Genomic DNA, 16,902 nt, shown 5'->3' on the forward strand with positions numbered 1-16,902 from the left:
AAATGGTTGATGCTACGGACTGGTGTCCACACAATATGCGTTTCAGGGTTTTTTACTGTGTTCTATCTCTAGTCTGGTCTCATGGGCTAAATGCCCATTAGTAGCTCATTTTGGGTGCGCTCCTGGAGCACACATTCAGGTTTTTTATTTCATTCAAAATAAAATCCAGTTTGTGCTTTCTGAGACTGCTGTGCCATAAGAACCCAAGTGCGATACGTGGGGATAATCAGGAGATTCACTTCCAAGGCGTGCTCCTGATCTAAACATCGAGGCGCCTGGAAAGCTCCTGCAGCAGCATTACAGCAATGCAGAGCTCATATGCACTACCAGTGAGCAAGTCGAGGCCAGCCGTCAGTGGAGCACAGACAGAAGCCATTACCCACTCAGAAAAGAAAATGTTTGCATAGACAAGGAAAAATTTTGTGCAAACATAAATGCATTAGCACAAAGCAGAGAAGAAAAATCTACCGGTAACTGTCTCTCATATGGGATTCTTAGCATTGGCAAGAAAAATGTCTTGCCAAAGCTTGCTTACAATAGCAAAAAGAAAAAAACGCAGCACATCAGGAAAAGAAACTGACTCAGAAAATGTAATTTTGCACATATCTGGCTTTGATGCACTACACAAGACCAAAAATAAACTTCTGGTGCCATTTGCACAAGCATGAACTTCAAACTAAGAGCAGCAGCACAAAAGCAGAGAAGTTGAATGCCAGCTGGACAGTTGAATATCAGTAAATGCTGGATAACAGAGACTTTGCTGGCATTTTGTGAGAATCTAAAACTGCTGACAAAAACATACAGCATAGTATTACACAATAGAAAAATCAAAACCAGCAGGACAATGTAAATTACCAAGAAAGGGTAAATGTTTCGAAATAACAGGAAATACAGGCAATACACAAATGCTCTGCTTTTTACTAAATTGAATGAATGAACTGGGACAAATAATTAATAAAATATTACTTACAAAAAGTCAGAAAACTTAGCTTAAATAGGTAAAAAGCTGTAAGGCCACTGTAGCAAGGTGTCTACACGGTGTTTTAAAGGTCTGGGATGTCTTCTAGGCAAATGAGAGCTGGAAATGGAAACAGCGATGCAACCAGGAGAGCGCTTGCTTAATAGAATGTCCTCTGCACTCAGAAAAAAAGCAATAAGCCAAGTGGAAGTAAGGAGGGCATAAGTCTCATGGCTGAGGTTTTCCAGTGCCACAGGTCAGATGGGCAGCAAGCCAGCTGTAGAGAAGGCGGGAAGCTGTACATATGCATAGTTGTTTAGCAATTTAACAAGCCATTATACAGACCTGCAGATGGTAATATACTTTCTATCTTAAAAAAGTAAAAGTAGCTTCAGTTTCTGGTGCAATACTGGTATATTTGCAAATGTATACTATCAGACATAAGAATTAAAGAAAGTAACTACCTTGGTATCTTTTGAGCATCCGTTAGGGTGGACACAGGCGGAAGAAAATGCAATTTGAGATCAGACCTGTGCCAGAAAAATGCAGCAGTGTCAGCAAGAACTAACAAGACTGCCATAGCTGCATAGCTACAGAAACAGAACAGTAAAAGCTGTAGCTGATCATGATTACATTCTCATCTGTCTGCTTGAAATGACCAAGGCAATAAATCTAAAATGAAGTAAAATGAGATGAAATTGCGTTTGACTCCTGGAGCACTGGGATAATTGCTGACCTCCCAAAGGCTATTACCCAGCTCCTAAAAAGTAAAAACCAAGCAGAATAGACCCACACCTGAAAATTGGTCAGTTGGAAGATCAGTGGGATTCATAAACCATATCACAATACTTTTCTGAGCTTTTCAGACCTGTACAGTCTTCTGAGGTGATTACTAAACAAAACCACACTATGAATACAACTGCTGTAATTCGCTAGAGTCTTCTCATATGTAAAGAAGCTGTACAAAATATCCCACGGTGCTGTGTTGCAGCATGTAAATGCCAAGGCCATTATATCACACAAGGCAGGGTGGGTGGGCACTTCTGGTTTTGGGAGGCATGTGTAGAACACAACTCCTCCAAAATGGCTTCTACATCTACCAGCAAAGTGTAGGAGCAGCCCAGCTGGGACATACTGGAGTAATGCGTGCAAGTGAAAACTTCAACCTTTGTGTTTCAAGGACAGGAAACCATACAAAGTGGTCATCAATTATTAAAAAGTATTTTATAAATCCAGAACTAGCACCCCTGCAGTAACCACAAGGGAATGCTGCTAAACCTGCAGCGATGTGCATTGCTCAACATCTGGAAAGGGATTCAGATGTACATTCCTGGCTTCTTATCCGGGCTGTGTACAGAAACACAGGACAGCTGAACAATACTATCAGATTCTCAAAATAATAGAAATAGAGAAAATTAGGAGATTTAACCTAAGTATTTTTAAGCTATTTGTCAGTTTGAGGCAGGGGCTACAAAAGAACATCAAAAGTATGTTTGAAAAAGGCAAAAATTTAGTGTCAGCTCATGCTCATCGATCTTTCACATGGGCCATATGAGCAGGGAGAAATCCCAACATCTCCTGGAGCGGAACTGTACAATACATATTCAAGTTACGACACCCAGATCAGTGAGCAGAAATGCTGCTGGGTGCCTGTCAAAGCTATTCTGGGACAGAATCGTCGATTCAAAAGGATGACTGTGTGCTGGGGAGCATCGAGCTGCTTCAAAAAAAAAAAAAAAAAAAAAAAGGTTGAAAGAAAATAATCCATCTAGAAGGCTGGTCTGAGGTGCAGTCTCTCATTTCTGAGGTCTGAGCACAGAAAATTGTTGGTCTAAGCCTGCAGGTGGTCTGAAATGGTGGCTGAGGGGGACGAGCTGCTCCATCAGTCGAGTCACTGTCAGAGTGGGCAGCAGCCTGGGGTGATAGGGGGGAGTGGGCAATTTGAGGGGTGCTGCTGCTGCCCGGGAGAGCCCCACCATTCATCTCTGCACTGCTCCCTGTCACAGCCCTGTCCTTTCTCCTTCCCCCGACCACTCAGTGAGTGCTCCAGACCCACACCAAGCATTTCCAGCAGCCATGGTGTGCAGGAGGGCAACCCTGGTCTGTCTCCAGCAAAATCAAAAGTGCTGCTTAAATACTTCACAGCTGTGAGCTGGCTTCGTGCCACAGTTCTTCACAAAGACCCCATTAGCTAGTCTGCATTTTGCTACCCTGCCTCTTCTCCCTGTCTGTCCCACTCTAGTTTGTCCTGCTGTGGTGTCATGGCTCATCAAAGTGGTCTGCACACTGCAAGAGGGGATATTTGGGAACAGACCTGCTGCTCATGCAGGACCACTCACTGCATCTTCTCTGGAGACAAGAAATGGTCCCAGCCTTCCTGAGAGGCAGCAAATCTGTGTGGTGGCTGCTCCTGCCTTTGTGAGCCACTCAGACTGGAGCTCTCCTAGGAGCTTTATGCATCAGAATACACAGCACCTCTATAAAATATGGGGAAAAAAAGTCAGGTAGATAGACAACATGGATTGTCTATAATAATATAAATTATGTCACCTGTGACCTTTATAGCAGCAGTACTGTTGTAGACAATGTTAATGTAAAGAAGTTGTACTAAGTAGAAAATTTTGTTTCCCTTTCTATCTTATGGTTGAGATGGCTACAGATGATTTTTTTTTGAGCTGTAGGTTGAATCACTATAAATATCTGGCATAATTTTAACAAGATGAATTATGTCAAGAAATAAAAATAGTTCAATTTTTACAATTTAAATGAGTATGAGATTTTTAAATATGGCATATTTTTGAGCTGTGAAGCTCTGTAGGGCTTGCATGATCACTTATCCATGAAGACGTATGTTATCTGGAATGATCTGGGTGCAAAATAGCTGAAGACATGACAGTTTTTCCAAACAGCACAAAAGAGATGTGCACTGTGGGTTCCACTTTATCTTTCATTATGCACCTCTAACTCCTGTGATGAAGTCAGGTGGAATCGTATGTACATGTCCAAGAAGAGTGGGTTAAGTTGTGGTCAACCAATGAGATGAGATATGGTCCCAGGTCTCCCAGTCGCTGCATAGAGGCTTAACCTCAACCAGTGTCACAACTCGCATGTTTAAGGGTCAGCCACACATAAGAGCTTGTAGGATCAGGACAGGAGTTGCTTTGCAAGTATAAATTATATAATTTGTTTTGCCATGTCAATCCTTTTGACCTGCAAAATAACGCAACGAGCGCACAGTGCAAAGTGGTAGGTAAAGGAAAGGTTTATATATCTCCATTGTTTATGTGTAAGGACCATGTAACCAGTGAAAAAGTGGATGGCCTGTTGAAGCAATATGTGATTGTGGTTGTATTTAATAGCAGAGGGCAAGCTGAATGCATATACTCACAAACCTAACTGTGCATACAAATCAGTGAAATCTTGTAGTAACAAGATGATCAGGACTAATTTTAAAGCTACTAAAGTAATACAAAACAAGATAGTTTTTAAAAATACCATGATATATGCCTGTGATCTGTATTTCTAATTAATTACACATTAGATTTTGTAAAATCAAAATCTTTGTCTGACTGACTTGAGTGAAAATCTAATCAAATTAGCACTTTAGAATATATGACCGTTGTAATGTCATTTTCAGAATATCATGATACTTTAGATATTATACTTCAGCTGTTATAAAGACAGATAAATACGCAAGAGAGGCACTGTGGGGGACTTGGAAGGTTGATTCTAATGAGCACTTTTCTGTTTGTCTACGTTAGGTTTTCATATAGCATCTGACATCTCCTCACTGCTTGACGGTGATATAGGAAGCATTTATATTAGTTTAATGAAAGTATCACTTTTGTAATGTGTATTGATATTTTATTTCTAAGTTTGGTATAATATCCATTTTAAATAGTTTAGCAATTACTCATTTATTTTCAGATCTGTTAAAAAGTTTTAATGACTTCAAATTATCAAAATTCTTCATCATCACTTTCTTCCAGTGGACCATTCTAATTTTACCATCTAGCTATATTCTCATAATTTTTTTAGTATCATATGTTATATGTTGATTCGTCACATCTTCAAAACTGTTGGAAGGCCTTAATCAAACCAGAATACCCAAACTCTTCACAGGAGAGCATTCAGCATTTTCTCATCCTACCTCTCACCAACTGAAGTGGAAGTTTTGACTATCTAGGGGTGGAAGCACTTACTATTAATGCCAGAACTATTTGTATTATGACTGTTAGCATGAAATTTAGTGACTTTAGATGACTGAGATGATGGTAAAAATCATTATATTATTGCGTTTGAAGGCTCTAAAAGGTAGTGGTAGGCTCCTTGGTCATAACTGCGAGAGCTGACTGGAGCTCATTTGTCTGCACTGAATACTTTACATTTAAATTAGGATTGTGTGAAGTAGAGATGGAAGGATTACTGTGTATGAGAGATGAATGAGGGAAAGCATTGTAGTCTCTGCAGAAGGAGGATAAGTACTGTAGCTCATCTGCCATAAAAGATGGATTACAATGAATCTGAAGTGGAAGAAGGTTTGCTTAGGAATTATTAGCAGTGGTTTGCATTTAAGTAATCTATTAGTGCAATAACATATGTATAGTTGTGTGATGTGTAAACTACCAGGGGAAAGCGAAGTTTATTTCTAGATATATTGAAATGATATGCTATTTACAGTATAGTCAAATCAGTAATAAGTCTGGATCTTCCATGCAAAAAACCCCCATCAAAACAAAAAGACAGGATAAACACAAAATCAAAACAACACCAAAACAGAAATCTGCAAAGGTTCCGGCAGATGGAAAAGGTATATGCTCTTACCAATTGTGCAAGGTTTAACTTAGCAAAACCTATTTGATAGATACATTTGCAGCTAAAACACATACAGCAGTGGTGAAAATGCACTTTTGTTTGCACACAGTGGCAACAGCAGTTATTTTACTGAATGTACTCAAAGCTTCATAGAGTGGCTTTAAAAATCTTGGTTTCTTCCAGAGGCTCGAAGGTGTGGTTGCTGGTTGCCCTCTCTGCCTGGTCTCCTGTTCCCCTGAGAGCAGGAATTTGATGAGCATGACTGATTAGACTGAATATTTTTTATATGGCCATGGTGCGTACAAAGACTTTCTACGTATAAGTACTGCAGGGTGTCTACAGCTGTATTTCCAGCAGGGCGATGCTGGAAGGGAGTGTGGGGGAGCTAAGGAGGATGTGCATAGCTGCATTTCACCTCCTCCTGGCAACAGGGTCTCAGCGTGCTTAAGGAGCTTTTGAACAGGTTCATGTGGGTCATGCAGGCGGTTTAAATGCAGCTTCATGGGGCTTCACATTTCTAGAAACAGGGCTAGGCTGCTCTTGGTACCCAACCCAGCTCATTTAGCACAAGTAGAATTAGCAAATTCAGCTTAATACAGCTCCGCTCACCTCACTGGGTCAACAGCATCTGTGATTGACAGCTTGGTTGGTAACCACTAATGTAGCCATAGCAGCAAGGATATTCATGCTCTCTCATAGCTGTAAGAAAAGACTTATTTTTTCCTTTCAATAGTCTCGCCAGCACCTCTGAAACTTCTTTGAAAAGACCTAGGAAACAGAGAGCCATTAGGTACTGCTAGAGTTCAGTCTCCTCAGTACATGTACTCCCAGAAGAGGATGGTTAAATCCAAAGAAACAGGTGATTTTAGGGTTATTCTGAACACCTCAGTTACCAGCCAGCTTGGAGGAGAAGGTAGATAAAAGTAACGAGCAATGGTGTTTTTTCATGTGATCAGGTAATTTACAACAGTGATATGATAAGCACATAAGCTGAATGTATGGTTATATATGCACTATGGTATATAGATACACATGAAAATATGAATACATGACTGATGCATTTTTACTTCTGTATCAGTAAAAATACAAAATTGTTGTTGCACAAAGTTTTTTTCCAATACTAAAGCCCAACTGATCCACTTTTTCTAACTGCATTTGAATACAGTTAAATTTGCTTGCCTGTCAGATAGTTGCTAATAGCCATTCTGCTGACATCTTTGTTATGCTGCTGCTTTGCTGACAGAATTTTATCTGCATAAATGGGTGGAAAGTCCTTTCCTCACGTGTCCAACAAACTGGAGACAAAGTGCCTGCCAATGTTTTAATTTCTTTTGCTTGTTCTGGTTAGAGAGTGAGAAGAATGCTTTCACTCCACAATGTCATGAATATGGTAATCTATGGAAATCACAGAAAGCAGGTACTTAAGTTAAGCACATACTGTACTACAGGAATCCCTGATGAATTCCAGTCTCTTCTGTTTAGAGAAGATGTTGTTGTCTATTAAGTGACAGACTGCCAGATGTTCATGAAGTAGCACAGTAATATGTATCAGTATCTTCTTTTCTTCACCCCAGAAGGTAACATTTTCTTTATCATTTATGTCATCCTTGCTTTTGATTGTAAATGTCTAAGCTTGCTTCAAATATTAACTCCTTTTTGTTTTATTGATGAATATTTCATGACTTCAGTACATTTGTAGAATGTAAGTTTTTGCTGCACTGTAGCAAGCCTATAATCCTAAAATCTCTTCCTTCACTTGGTATGTACAAGCTGCTAAAAACCAAACATTTGAGGTAGAACATGAAGAATAATTTGTTCATGATTTTGAGCTAGTAGAGAAAATTTTGGCAGTGTTAGAAAAATGATGAAAGAAGAAATAATTGTTATTTTAAATAATGGTTTTATCTGCACAACCAAGCATGGTAATATATATCTCATGGTGAGGTCAGAGCAATATATTTTCCTAGAACACACATAAATGTTCCATTTAGTCTCAGAATTACTGCAGAGCTGGGGGCTAGCTCACCTGCTTTAAATAATCATGGTCTAAAGAGCAGGCAGAATAGTTGAGTAACTAAATGCCATGGTATATACAGACAGTGTGGGGAGCAGAGATTACAGGAATAAGTGTATGTGCAGCAATTACAGGTGATTGAGACAGCACTGTTTATATAGCAAATAAAAGTTCCAAGAAAAAAAAAAAATCAAAATAACTGAAAGGCAGAGTTCATTTTTTCTGAAGAACTGTTGTGTTCTGTCCTTTGTGAAGGCATTACCTTATTAAAGACAGTGATGCCAGTAATGTCTCAGCTCTGAGAAACAGAACTGTGAGAACGTGTGAACGCTTTAACACAAGAGACAAAGTCTCTGTGGCTTCTTGCTGATGTAACTACAGCAGCTCTGGGGCTGTAACAACTGTTGTTGGCCCCAGAAACCCACGATCAGGTGGAAACTGATGGAGTGAAGTGTCCCATCCTCTCCACAGCATGTCGCCTGCCCGCTGGACACGGGGGTCTCTGCAGAGGTCCCTGCTGGGGAGCTTGGCCTGAACCCACCCACCTCTGGGTGACTCTTCATGCTGTATGGGGAGGCTCGTTCATCAGCATTGCCAGACTGAGACAGAGAAGAGCAGCTGTTTAAGATAATTTAGCTGTGAATGTCTGAAATAGTAAGAACATGTAAAAGAATAAGAATTAGGAGTTTCACTTTCTCCATTACCATACATAGTTTTCATTAGTTAAGCAGTTTACCCGATTAGTGGGGAAAGCTTGTGCTGAATATTCTCTCCATATATCTATGAATATGAATATGTGTGTTATTTGCCGCCCTCAGAGGAACAGAATTCAGCTCTTGGCTTTATTGTTGGGTTGTTTGTTTTTTTTTTCCCAGAAGGATCACAAGCTACCTTGACATTGTGACAAGATTTTGTTGTTGTTACTGTTGATGTTCTTTAGTACTGGGACTTTGTGTTTTCTTCCTCTATGGAAATGTAGGAGTCATGTTTCATTGTATTCTCTGAGAAAAAGGAAGAAAGAAGATAGCACTTTGGAAACCTTTAGTAGTTGTTGTTGTTTTTGTTGTACAGTTGCGAAAGGATGGAGGCAGACCACTGAATGGAAAGTGTTGTGCAGTGTCAAGTGTGGTCAGGGCCATGTGTGGGTGCAGCATGTAATAAGAATTCTAGATATATGCAGCCATTTTGAGCACTTAGAATTTAGAAAAAATGAACTTGAAGAATTCAGAACCAGAAAAAAAAAATCATTAAAATTGAAAACGCTTTCTCTGGAAAACTTTATATGTCAAATATAGAAGTTTTCCACATGAACAAATGGGGGTCAAACATTACTAAAACCTTTGTGCTGAGGGCATATAAAATGACCCATACAAACCTGATTTAAATTCTTGTAGCTCCTGGGTGAGGGCAGCTGTCTACCATGCTTAAATGTTAATGTTTCCTTTATCTGATTGCCTTTCCATACCATGCTCCCACTTTCAGGGGTCCTGCTTCATCTATTACCCTCTTCAAAGCTGTTCATTCTTGTCTGCAGTCTTCATAGCTTTAACTGTGTCTGAGGTAGTCACTTGGCCATGTGGCCTCCTAAGCTGTTTCATTCTTAGGTTTTACCCACCCATGTACTTGTCTCCCCAGTTCCCTGAAGCCAACAGGAAACCTTCCCAGATGTAGTCCTGCCAAAGCAGCAAAGGGATGAAGCCCAGATTTTCTTGGTTACAAAAGAGAGTGGTATTTGGGAAGGGTAGCTAAGCCAACTGCAGATCAACTGTTCTTCATAGGAAAGGAGTAGTCAGCATGGATTTGTTCAGGGAAAACCATGTTTGACCAACTCAATGAAATTACTGGTTTGGTAGATGAGAGGAGAGCAGTAGGTGTTTAGCAAGGCTTTCGACACTGTCTCCCGTAGCATCCTCACAGACAAACTGGAGAAACCTGCTGTAGCTGACCCTGCTCTGGGCAGTGTTTGGACTGAATAGTCTCAAGACATCCCTTCCCATCTCAGCCACTCTGTGATTCCGTGCAGGTAGTTGGCCACCTTTGTCCTTTCCAATCATTTAAAGAATTTGTATTTTCTCCTTCCTTTTTCTCTCCTTCTCTGAGGGAAAGCTGTTGGTTCAGAGAAAGAGCTATTCCAGAAAACAAGCCACAGAGAAGGAAGATTAAGAGCCACCTGTTGTTTGATTTCTAAGACATGCTAGTGTTTGCCACTATGTGGCAAACTTTTCGTGTGACAATTATCCTTCCATTAGCATAGCTACAGGATATGTGGACCTTTGTTTGGTGCATGTCCACTGCAACCAATACAGAACACTTTAGCAGAGCAATTTGGACTCTCTTTTAGCAGTTTGTCAGACATCTTTCGGTCTGCACTGTTGTTCCCATCTAGTTTAGCTATGTGCAAATATATGCACTTGAAAAATGAACGTGAAATAAGACAATTGGGCTTCATTTCAATTTGCAGATGCATAAGGACATCACTGTGTCATTTAAAATTGTTTACATGTTGAAAGTGCACAAGAGGAATTAATAGAATGAATGCACACACATCTTCATACCTCATACATTCAATATGGAAAATTCTTCACACATGAGGGAAACAGTATTTTTGAAACATGAAAATTATATTGCTACCCCAAATTTCCACGAGCCAGTGATCCCTAGAATAGTTCATGTAAGGTCTTCCTTTACCTTGTTACCACTGCTCCCTGAAAATCATTTTTTATGAAAATTACTATTTTCCAGTGGTTTTTTTGATGCCCCATCTCATCAGCATATACCAACAGGATATACTTCAGATCCACTGAAGTTTTGTAGGAGACTGTTGCTTATTTTTGGTTTATGATGGTAACTAGCTGTGCCAGCTGAAATCTGAGTCTTCGAACAGTAGATGATAGCATCTAGTGCCTTAGCAGGAGACAGCTCCCAAATAAGCAACCATGACTATGTCATGGAGACATACATGGACTTTCCTAGAACAGGGAGCAGATCCATTTAAAGTAGGAAATGAAGTCTGGGCTATCTGAGGCATCTTGTGCTGCCCGGTCACCAGCCTGTTCCACCAGTCAGGCTATTTGCTGGTGTGCCCATAAAAACTGCAGCAATCTGAAGTGGAGGATTCTCTCTACTTTTTACCATTAGGAAACAAGCACCTTTTTTAGTTCATAATATGCTCAATTACCTTTAGATTGATCCATGAATAAATTATAATCAAAACCAACTTATTCACCTTAAAGCTCTCCTGGCTTAAGGTTTCATTGTTGATTCATTATGTTGTCAGTTCTCTATCGGCAGGGTAATGCTTTTTTATATCTGGATAGAGACAGTTTTAGTGGAAGATACTGTTATCTTTAAATGAGTAGGATTTAGCTTTTCTGGTAAGAACAAATTCATCAATGATGAATCCCTGGAGAAAGTACTGAAACAAAAATCACAATGTTGCTGGAGATTTATACAGTTCATCAGTTAAAAGGCAGCTTTTGGAAGTCTTGGCGGGGGGGAGGGTTTGGATTTTTTCCTTTCTTTCTATAAAATACTGCAGCACAATATTTCAAGCTTCCAATGTTGTGATAATGCAATTATAAACAACGAAATAATACCACTTAATATATTTATTTTGGCTCCATTCTAGATGTTATCCCTCCAATAGAAACACATTGAATTATGGCTATATAGAGACAGATGGATACAAATAATCCAGCTATAGACATCACTGATACAGATATTTAAGTAGACAAGAGTTATCTAATTACTCTGCTTGTTACAATCTTCTAAGCACTTGCTATAATCCACATATTCTTTTTTTTTTTTTTTTCTAGGCAGATGTTGGTATGACAAAGATATCAGTGTATGGAGAGTTTAGTGACATTGAAATATCTGGAAATTAAAAGATAACAAAACAAACAAACAACAACAACAAACACACAGAAAAACACATTCTGTAGAAAGATTTCAAAAGCAAAGTTAAACTCAACAAGTTCTGTGCTTGTGCTTTCATTGGGAATTGTGCTATTAAATCCCCCATGTGCTTAGGAAGAGATCCCTTACAATTATTAGTTTAATAAATAGATATCCACCTCTTCAGCAGTTACCTCAACATGTTTCCAGTTTTGCTGTATCCAGTAACTCGCTTCATTAAAATATTGTTTGCCATTTCAAATGGCCTTTGACTCCAAAGTGTTTGAAATCACAGCTCTCAACAATAAGCAGTCGCATCAGCATTCCCTATATTGGTGCATTACTCATAAGGGCAGCCATCAATAAGTCCTTCCTAAGCTCCTGAGGCTACATTTTTATGTATTATTTATTGTTATAGAAAAGATTGCTCGTTTTCAGTGCTGTTTGATGAAATTTGGCTTGGCTGCTTGTGAACTACTAGACTCTGAGCACAAAATAACCAGACAGTTCATATGGCCACACAGTCACCTTCTGTTAAGTCATTGGAAGCTCATTGTGTGTGCCCACACCTGGATGAAGACCTAGGTGTTTCCTTGATTATTTTTAATTCTGTTTCATCAATTTCTTGATGGAAAAACAGCCATGCACGGAAAAGACTAAGGTTGGATGTTAGTTTTCTAGATTAATCCTAATTTCTTTTATTTTTAAAAGATACATATTATATAGAGTAATTTAACTATATGCACGTAACTACAAAACATCTGAATTATGGTACTGATAGCATTGCACACTTTTCAAAATGTCTGTGGTACATTCCAGCTAGCAGCTATGTTAGATATAAAAATCTGAATACTTAGAAAATTAATTAATTGACTTTGTAATTTGCTCTTCACCTATACAGAGAAATGAATTATTTTTCCACCCTTTTCCTTAGATCATCTATTTAATTTCAATATACCCATTTTTTCTGTCTGTAGAAATTAGGAGATTGGGCATACATTAAGAGAAAAGAACAGTAAAGGATTTATTCTGCAAAGATTTGGCTGTTCTTCTGAAAGATGATCTTCAATCAGTCAAGCCATGAATGACTGTCTACTCCCTCTACTACTTCAGTTAAAACCTCAGCAAAATTAGCTTTGCTACCTGCTCTGAAAGTCAGCAATTCAATTCCTGGCCACAGATGCAAGAGTCCGAAAATGCTTTGTCATCAGGTCTCCTGCCCTCTCAAGCCCAAAGTTGTTGGCATCAGCGTATAAACTATGGAAAGAAAATAGTTTCTCAGTTACACGGGTACTACTTATTCATAGCCAAAATGTATTTCCAATTGATGAAGCCAAGCAGACATACAAGAATACTTTTAATCAAAATTTATATTTTTTTAAGATCTTTACTAAAAGTCTTAGGCTTTCTAAAAATCATGTAAATAATTGAGTCTTTGTGTGTGTACTTTAGAGCTTATTGATTAGATTAAAATTAGACTAATTCTTCCTTCTACTCATTTTCATGTTAAAATAATTTGGAGTTTGCTCTCTTATTTGACTTAGGTATGTAAGGCCACTACCTTCCTGCTGTTTGCAGTAATATTTTAAGACACCCTGGCACATTTTCTTTTCGAGATCGTGAATGGCAACTGTGCAGAAAGGAAAGTTTGTTTGATGTCTGTAAGGAAGCCCTTGAACATGACGTACAGGAGCAAAGTTCCCATAGAACAGACAAAACAAGAACCCTTTGCTGGTGGGCAGACTTGGCTGCCTCTAGATTTGGGACAGATGCGGTCTGCAATATCCCCCACAGTTCTGGTCTTGCATTTGTCTAGATGGAGGCTGTGTCCCAGAGTATCGCTCAGTCCCAGCTGGTGGGAAGGCACCTCCTCTGGTGCCTTCAGACTGCCCATCTTGTTTGGACTTGAAGCTAAAAATCTGTGGAGGCTACAAACCAAGTCTCGGAAGCATGGAAGCGTTTCAAGGACCTCACCCTCTGGCTGTGTGCTCAGAGTGCCAGAAGCCTAGCAGCCGAGAAGGCTTTTATTTGTCATAACAAGAAGCCTAAGGTCCCAAGGTTGGGTATCATGACTGACAGAGCTCACTGAGGCATTTTTCTCCTAAGGATTAGCAGAGGGGCAAGGTAACCTCTTCTGGATTTACTTCATTTTAAAAAATAATAATTTCTAAATTTTTAAATAATTCTAGTTTTAAAATTCACATTGAAATTCCCTCTTAAAAAATTGATCACCACAGCAGTACTGTATCTTGTTCGATATGCTCTTTGAGGTGGTATTATTAGCATGAATTAATGCTAGCGACTGCTGAGGCTGTGCATCCCCTGTTACTACCTGCTCGTTTTTGCAGTACTGCAGTAGCTTCTGAATGGGGTTTCATGAGGTGGATAAAATAGTTTTACAGAATAAGGAACTAATTTCAGGGTATCCATGTTTTGTACCATTTTTATTCACCTAAATCTGTGATTGTGGCACACTGCAGTTGTCCATATCTCTGGAAAAGGGACTTTTTCTTTCAGGAAATCTGAACCAGCTCTTTCATGTTCTTGTGCGAGACATGAGTTTTGCAATTCAGTGAAATCTTCCTCTAGAGTTTCCTTAATTGGGTTCAAGGATTAAATATTGCAGAAAAGACTGCAAGTGGGACATAGAGGTATATTAGGAAATTAGAATGTGTTTCAGTTCATTTGGTGTTTGTTAGCCTTACTTTGACAGGTCAAGACAGCCTTCTGTTATCAGAATGCAAAATACATGCTGGTAAGTTTTAAAAATATATATTGATATATTCGGATATCCATACAAATAATCTGACACACTGCTGGAACCCTTCTAAGTAAACTGATAGTTTTGCGATACCTTTCCACATACTATAGAAATAAAGTTATGCATTTGAATTATTTAATGTGATACTTTTTTTTTACATAAGCAAGTATGCAATGGGGAAATATAAAACTGTTGGATGCTGACCTGCAATTCAGCTATTTTTCTCCTGTGGTATATTAATATTTTAATATTCAATATATATTTTCAAGTCAAATCCTGAAGTTCATATTTGATATTTATTCACTTCTCACTCTGGTACAGTCTCACTCATTTCGATTTCAACTTCGTGCATAAGAAGCAAGTCACACTCAGGAAGGACTTAAGATCTTGTCCTTGGGTTCAGACTCATGTTTTTGCTACACTTGCTCATTAAGCATAACCATGTTTCCTGGTTTTTGTTTCAGAAACTACCCAGTTTTGGGCCTTACCTGGAACAACGCAAAAAGATAATAGCTGAGAACAAGATTAAACTGAAGGAACAGAGTATGGCTGCCATGCTTCCCCAGAAAAGGCATTTCATTCCAAAGAAGCCCATTCCATCTATCAAGGTAACAAAAATCCATGCTTACGCATAAGAAATTATCAGCCATCAGGCAGCTGACATGCACAGTCATTTCTTGCAGTTTGAAGTGGTTATTACTGCTTTTAAGCTTGTTAGGGGGCATCAAAGACAACTATTTATGCAGACTTTCTAGCTTTTAACCAAAATCGATGGGAAATTATTTTTTGTCTACATGTATAGGTGTTTCCCTAATGTCATTTTTCAAAATGAAGATATTCAAGCAATGGAACAGGAATTGTAGAACAAGGCAAGGGTAATGTCTTGAGGAACGAAGTAGGACTGTTAACCATTTCTGTCAGTTTGAATGCTGCAGTATGAGTTCAGTTTTGCTCTATACCTTTTGATTACTTGCAAAGTGCTAAATACCTCCATCTCTCTCATGTAGGATCAATGGAAAAGGATCAATAGTTCAGTACATATGAAAGCTGTGTCATAGGTTTTCAGGCTGAACTTTTAAAGCTGGAGAATGTTTGTCTACGTAGCTGATCCACTGTCTACAATGAGTAAATGTCAAGGTGAAAATAAAACCTGTGACCCTATCTACTGCATAGTCCATACACTGGAGCTTCTCTCTTCCCTTAGGTAGCCAATAAATGTCAATAAAATGAAACATCAGAGGGTAATTATTCTAGGTGTTCCCTTCAGAACTTACTTAAACTTCATGTCTGAATAGGAAAAAGAAGCAGGCGAAAAAATATCCATTTGAAATCAGGATTCTTTTATAAAGCAGTGCGAAAATTATAGCTCTTGAACTTGTTGACTGTCTTCCTTATATATGTGAGGATATAAAAAGTCTAGAGATAGGTAACTTTCACTGTATGATCCGACCTGTAAGAATTCTTGCAAAAATAAAGCCAAACATGAAATACGAGTGGTAGCTCAAAACAACGCATAATTCCCAAGGGATTTTTTCAGTTTATCAACACATGCAGTATTCCAAGCTAACTGGTAGCACTGCAAAATCAGTCAAGGAGAAATTCTGAGTCATCTTGCTGTTTAAGTTAAGTAGCTTGCCACTTCTGTAGACTTCTCTCAGTTTTTTGGACTACTTATTTTGGTTTATGCCATACTATAGAAGATGGTTGCCCTCCTCTTGTGCTGAGGTTCTCTTCTTTATGTATACAAAAAAGTTTCAAAGAACAGCAATCTACGCTTTTCTTTTCCCACTATGATAAGCATTTTCAAAGCCTAACTGACCTCAGAGGTTTTGTGGTTCTGTTCTCTTTTGAGGGAGAGTATTGATGTAGGGAAAAAGAGAAAAAAGAAGCAACAGCCAATAACTGCATTTTCAATGAGATAGATTGCTTCTGAAAACAGCAGAAAACTGAAAAAAAAGTGATATCATCCAAAACCAAATAAACTGAAAGAAGGAAAAAGTTTAGCAAGAGGGAAAAACAGACATAAAGACTTGAAAAAAACATAAATAAAAACTTGAGGTCAATAATTTATCAAACCTAAATCCAAGTACAAAAGTAAAAAATAACCAAGTAGTAGGAGATGGATTAAGAAGCAGAAAAGAGGACCTACTGCAGGGAAGAGGAAAATTAGCTCCCCAAACCAAAAACTTGTTTATAAAGACACTGAATACTTTTGTGCGGTATCTGTGAGGAGCTTCTGAGCCAGAGAAATCAGGTTAGCGCCTTTCTCAGACCTTCATTTAAATGAGACTGAAAAAGACTGAAGCAATTAGAAGAAGGTAGGAACCACCAAAGCCAATTCTTGACAGTCTTTCAGTCTGACTGTCTCTCTAGAAGACAATGTTTTAACCATAATGAGAAAAGCAGCAATGAGAGATGCCTGCTAAGGAAACAGGAAAATACCTGGGCTTTGCCTGAGTA

The 16,902-nt window shown here is 38.7% G+C and overlaps 1 protein-coding gene across 6 annotated transcripts in view; it reads left to right on the plus strand.

Moving 5' to 3' along the window:
* DPYD (dihydropyrimidine dehydrogenase) overlaps positions 1-16,902 on the plus strand; it is a 340,194-nt gene that overhangs the window by 311,062 nt on the left and 12,230 nt on the right. For all 6 annotated transcript variants that reach the window (XM_065842651.2, XM_071810393.1, XM_071810394.1 and 3 more), the window contains one exon: positions 14,907-15,050. In XM_065842651.2, the coding sequence (XP_065698723.2) occupies positions 14,907-15,050 (144 nt within the window). The remainder of the gene's footprint in view (positions 1-14,906; positions 15,051-16,902) is intronic.

Source organism: Patagioenas fasciata, chromosome 6 (assembly GCF_037038585.1).
Source record: "Patagioenas fasciata isolate bPatFas1 chromosome 6, bPatFas1.hap1, whole genome shotgun sequence".
Lineage (NCBI taxonomy): Eukaryota > Metazoa > Chordata > Aves > Columbiformes > Columbidae > Patagioenas > Patagioenas fasciata.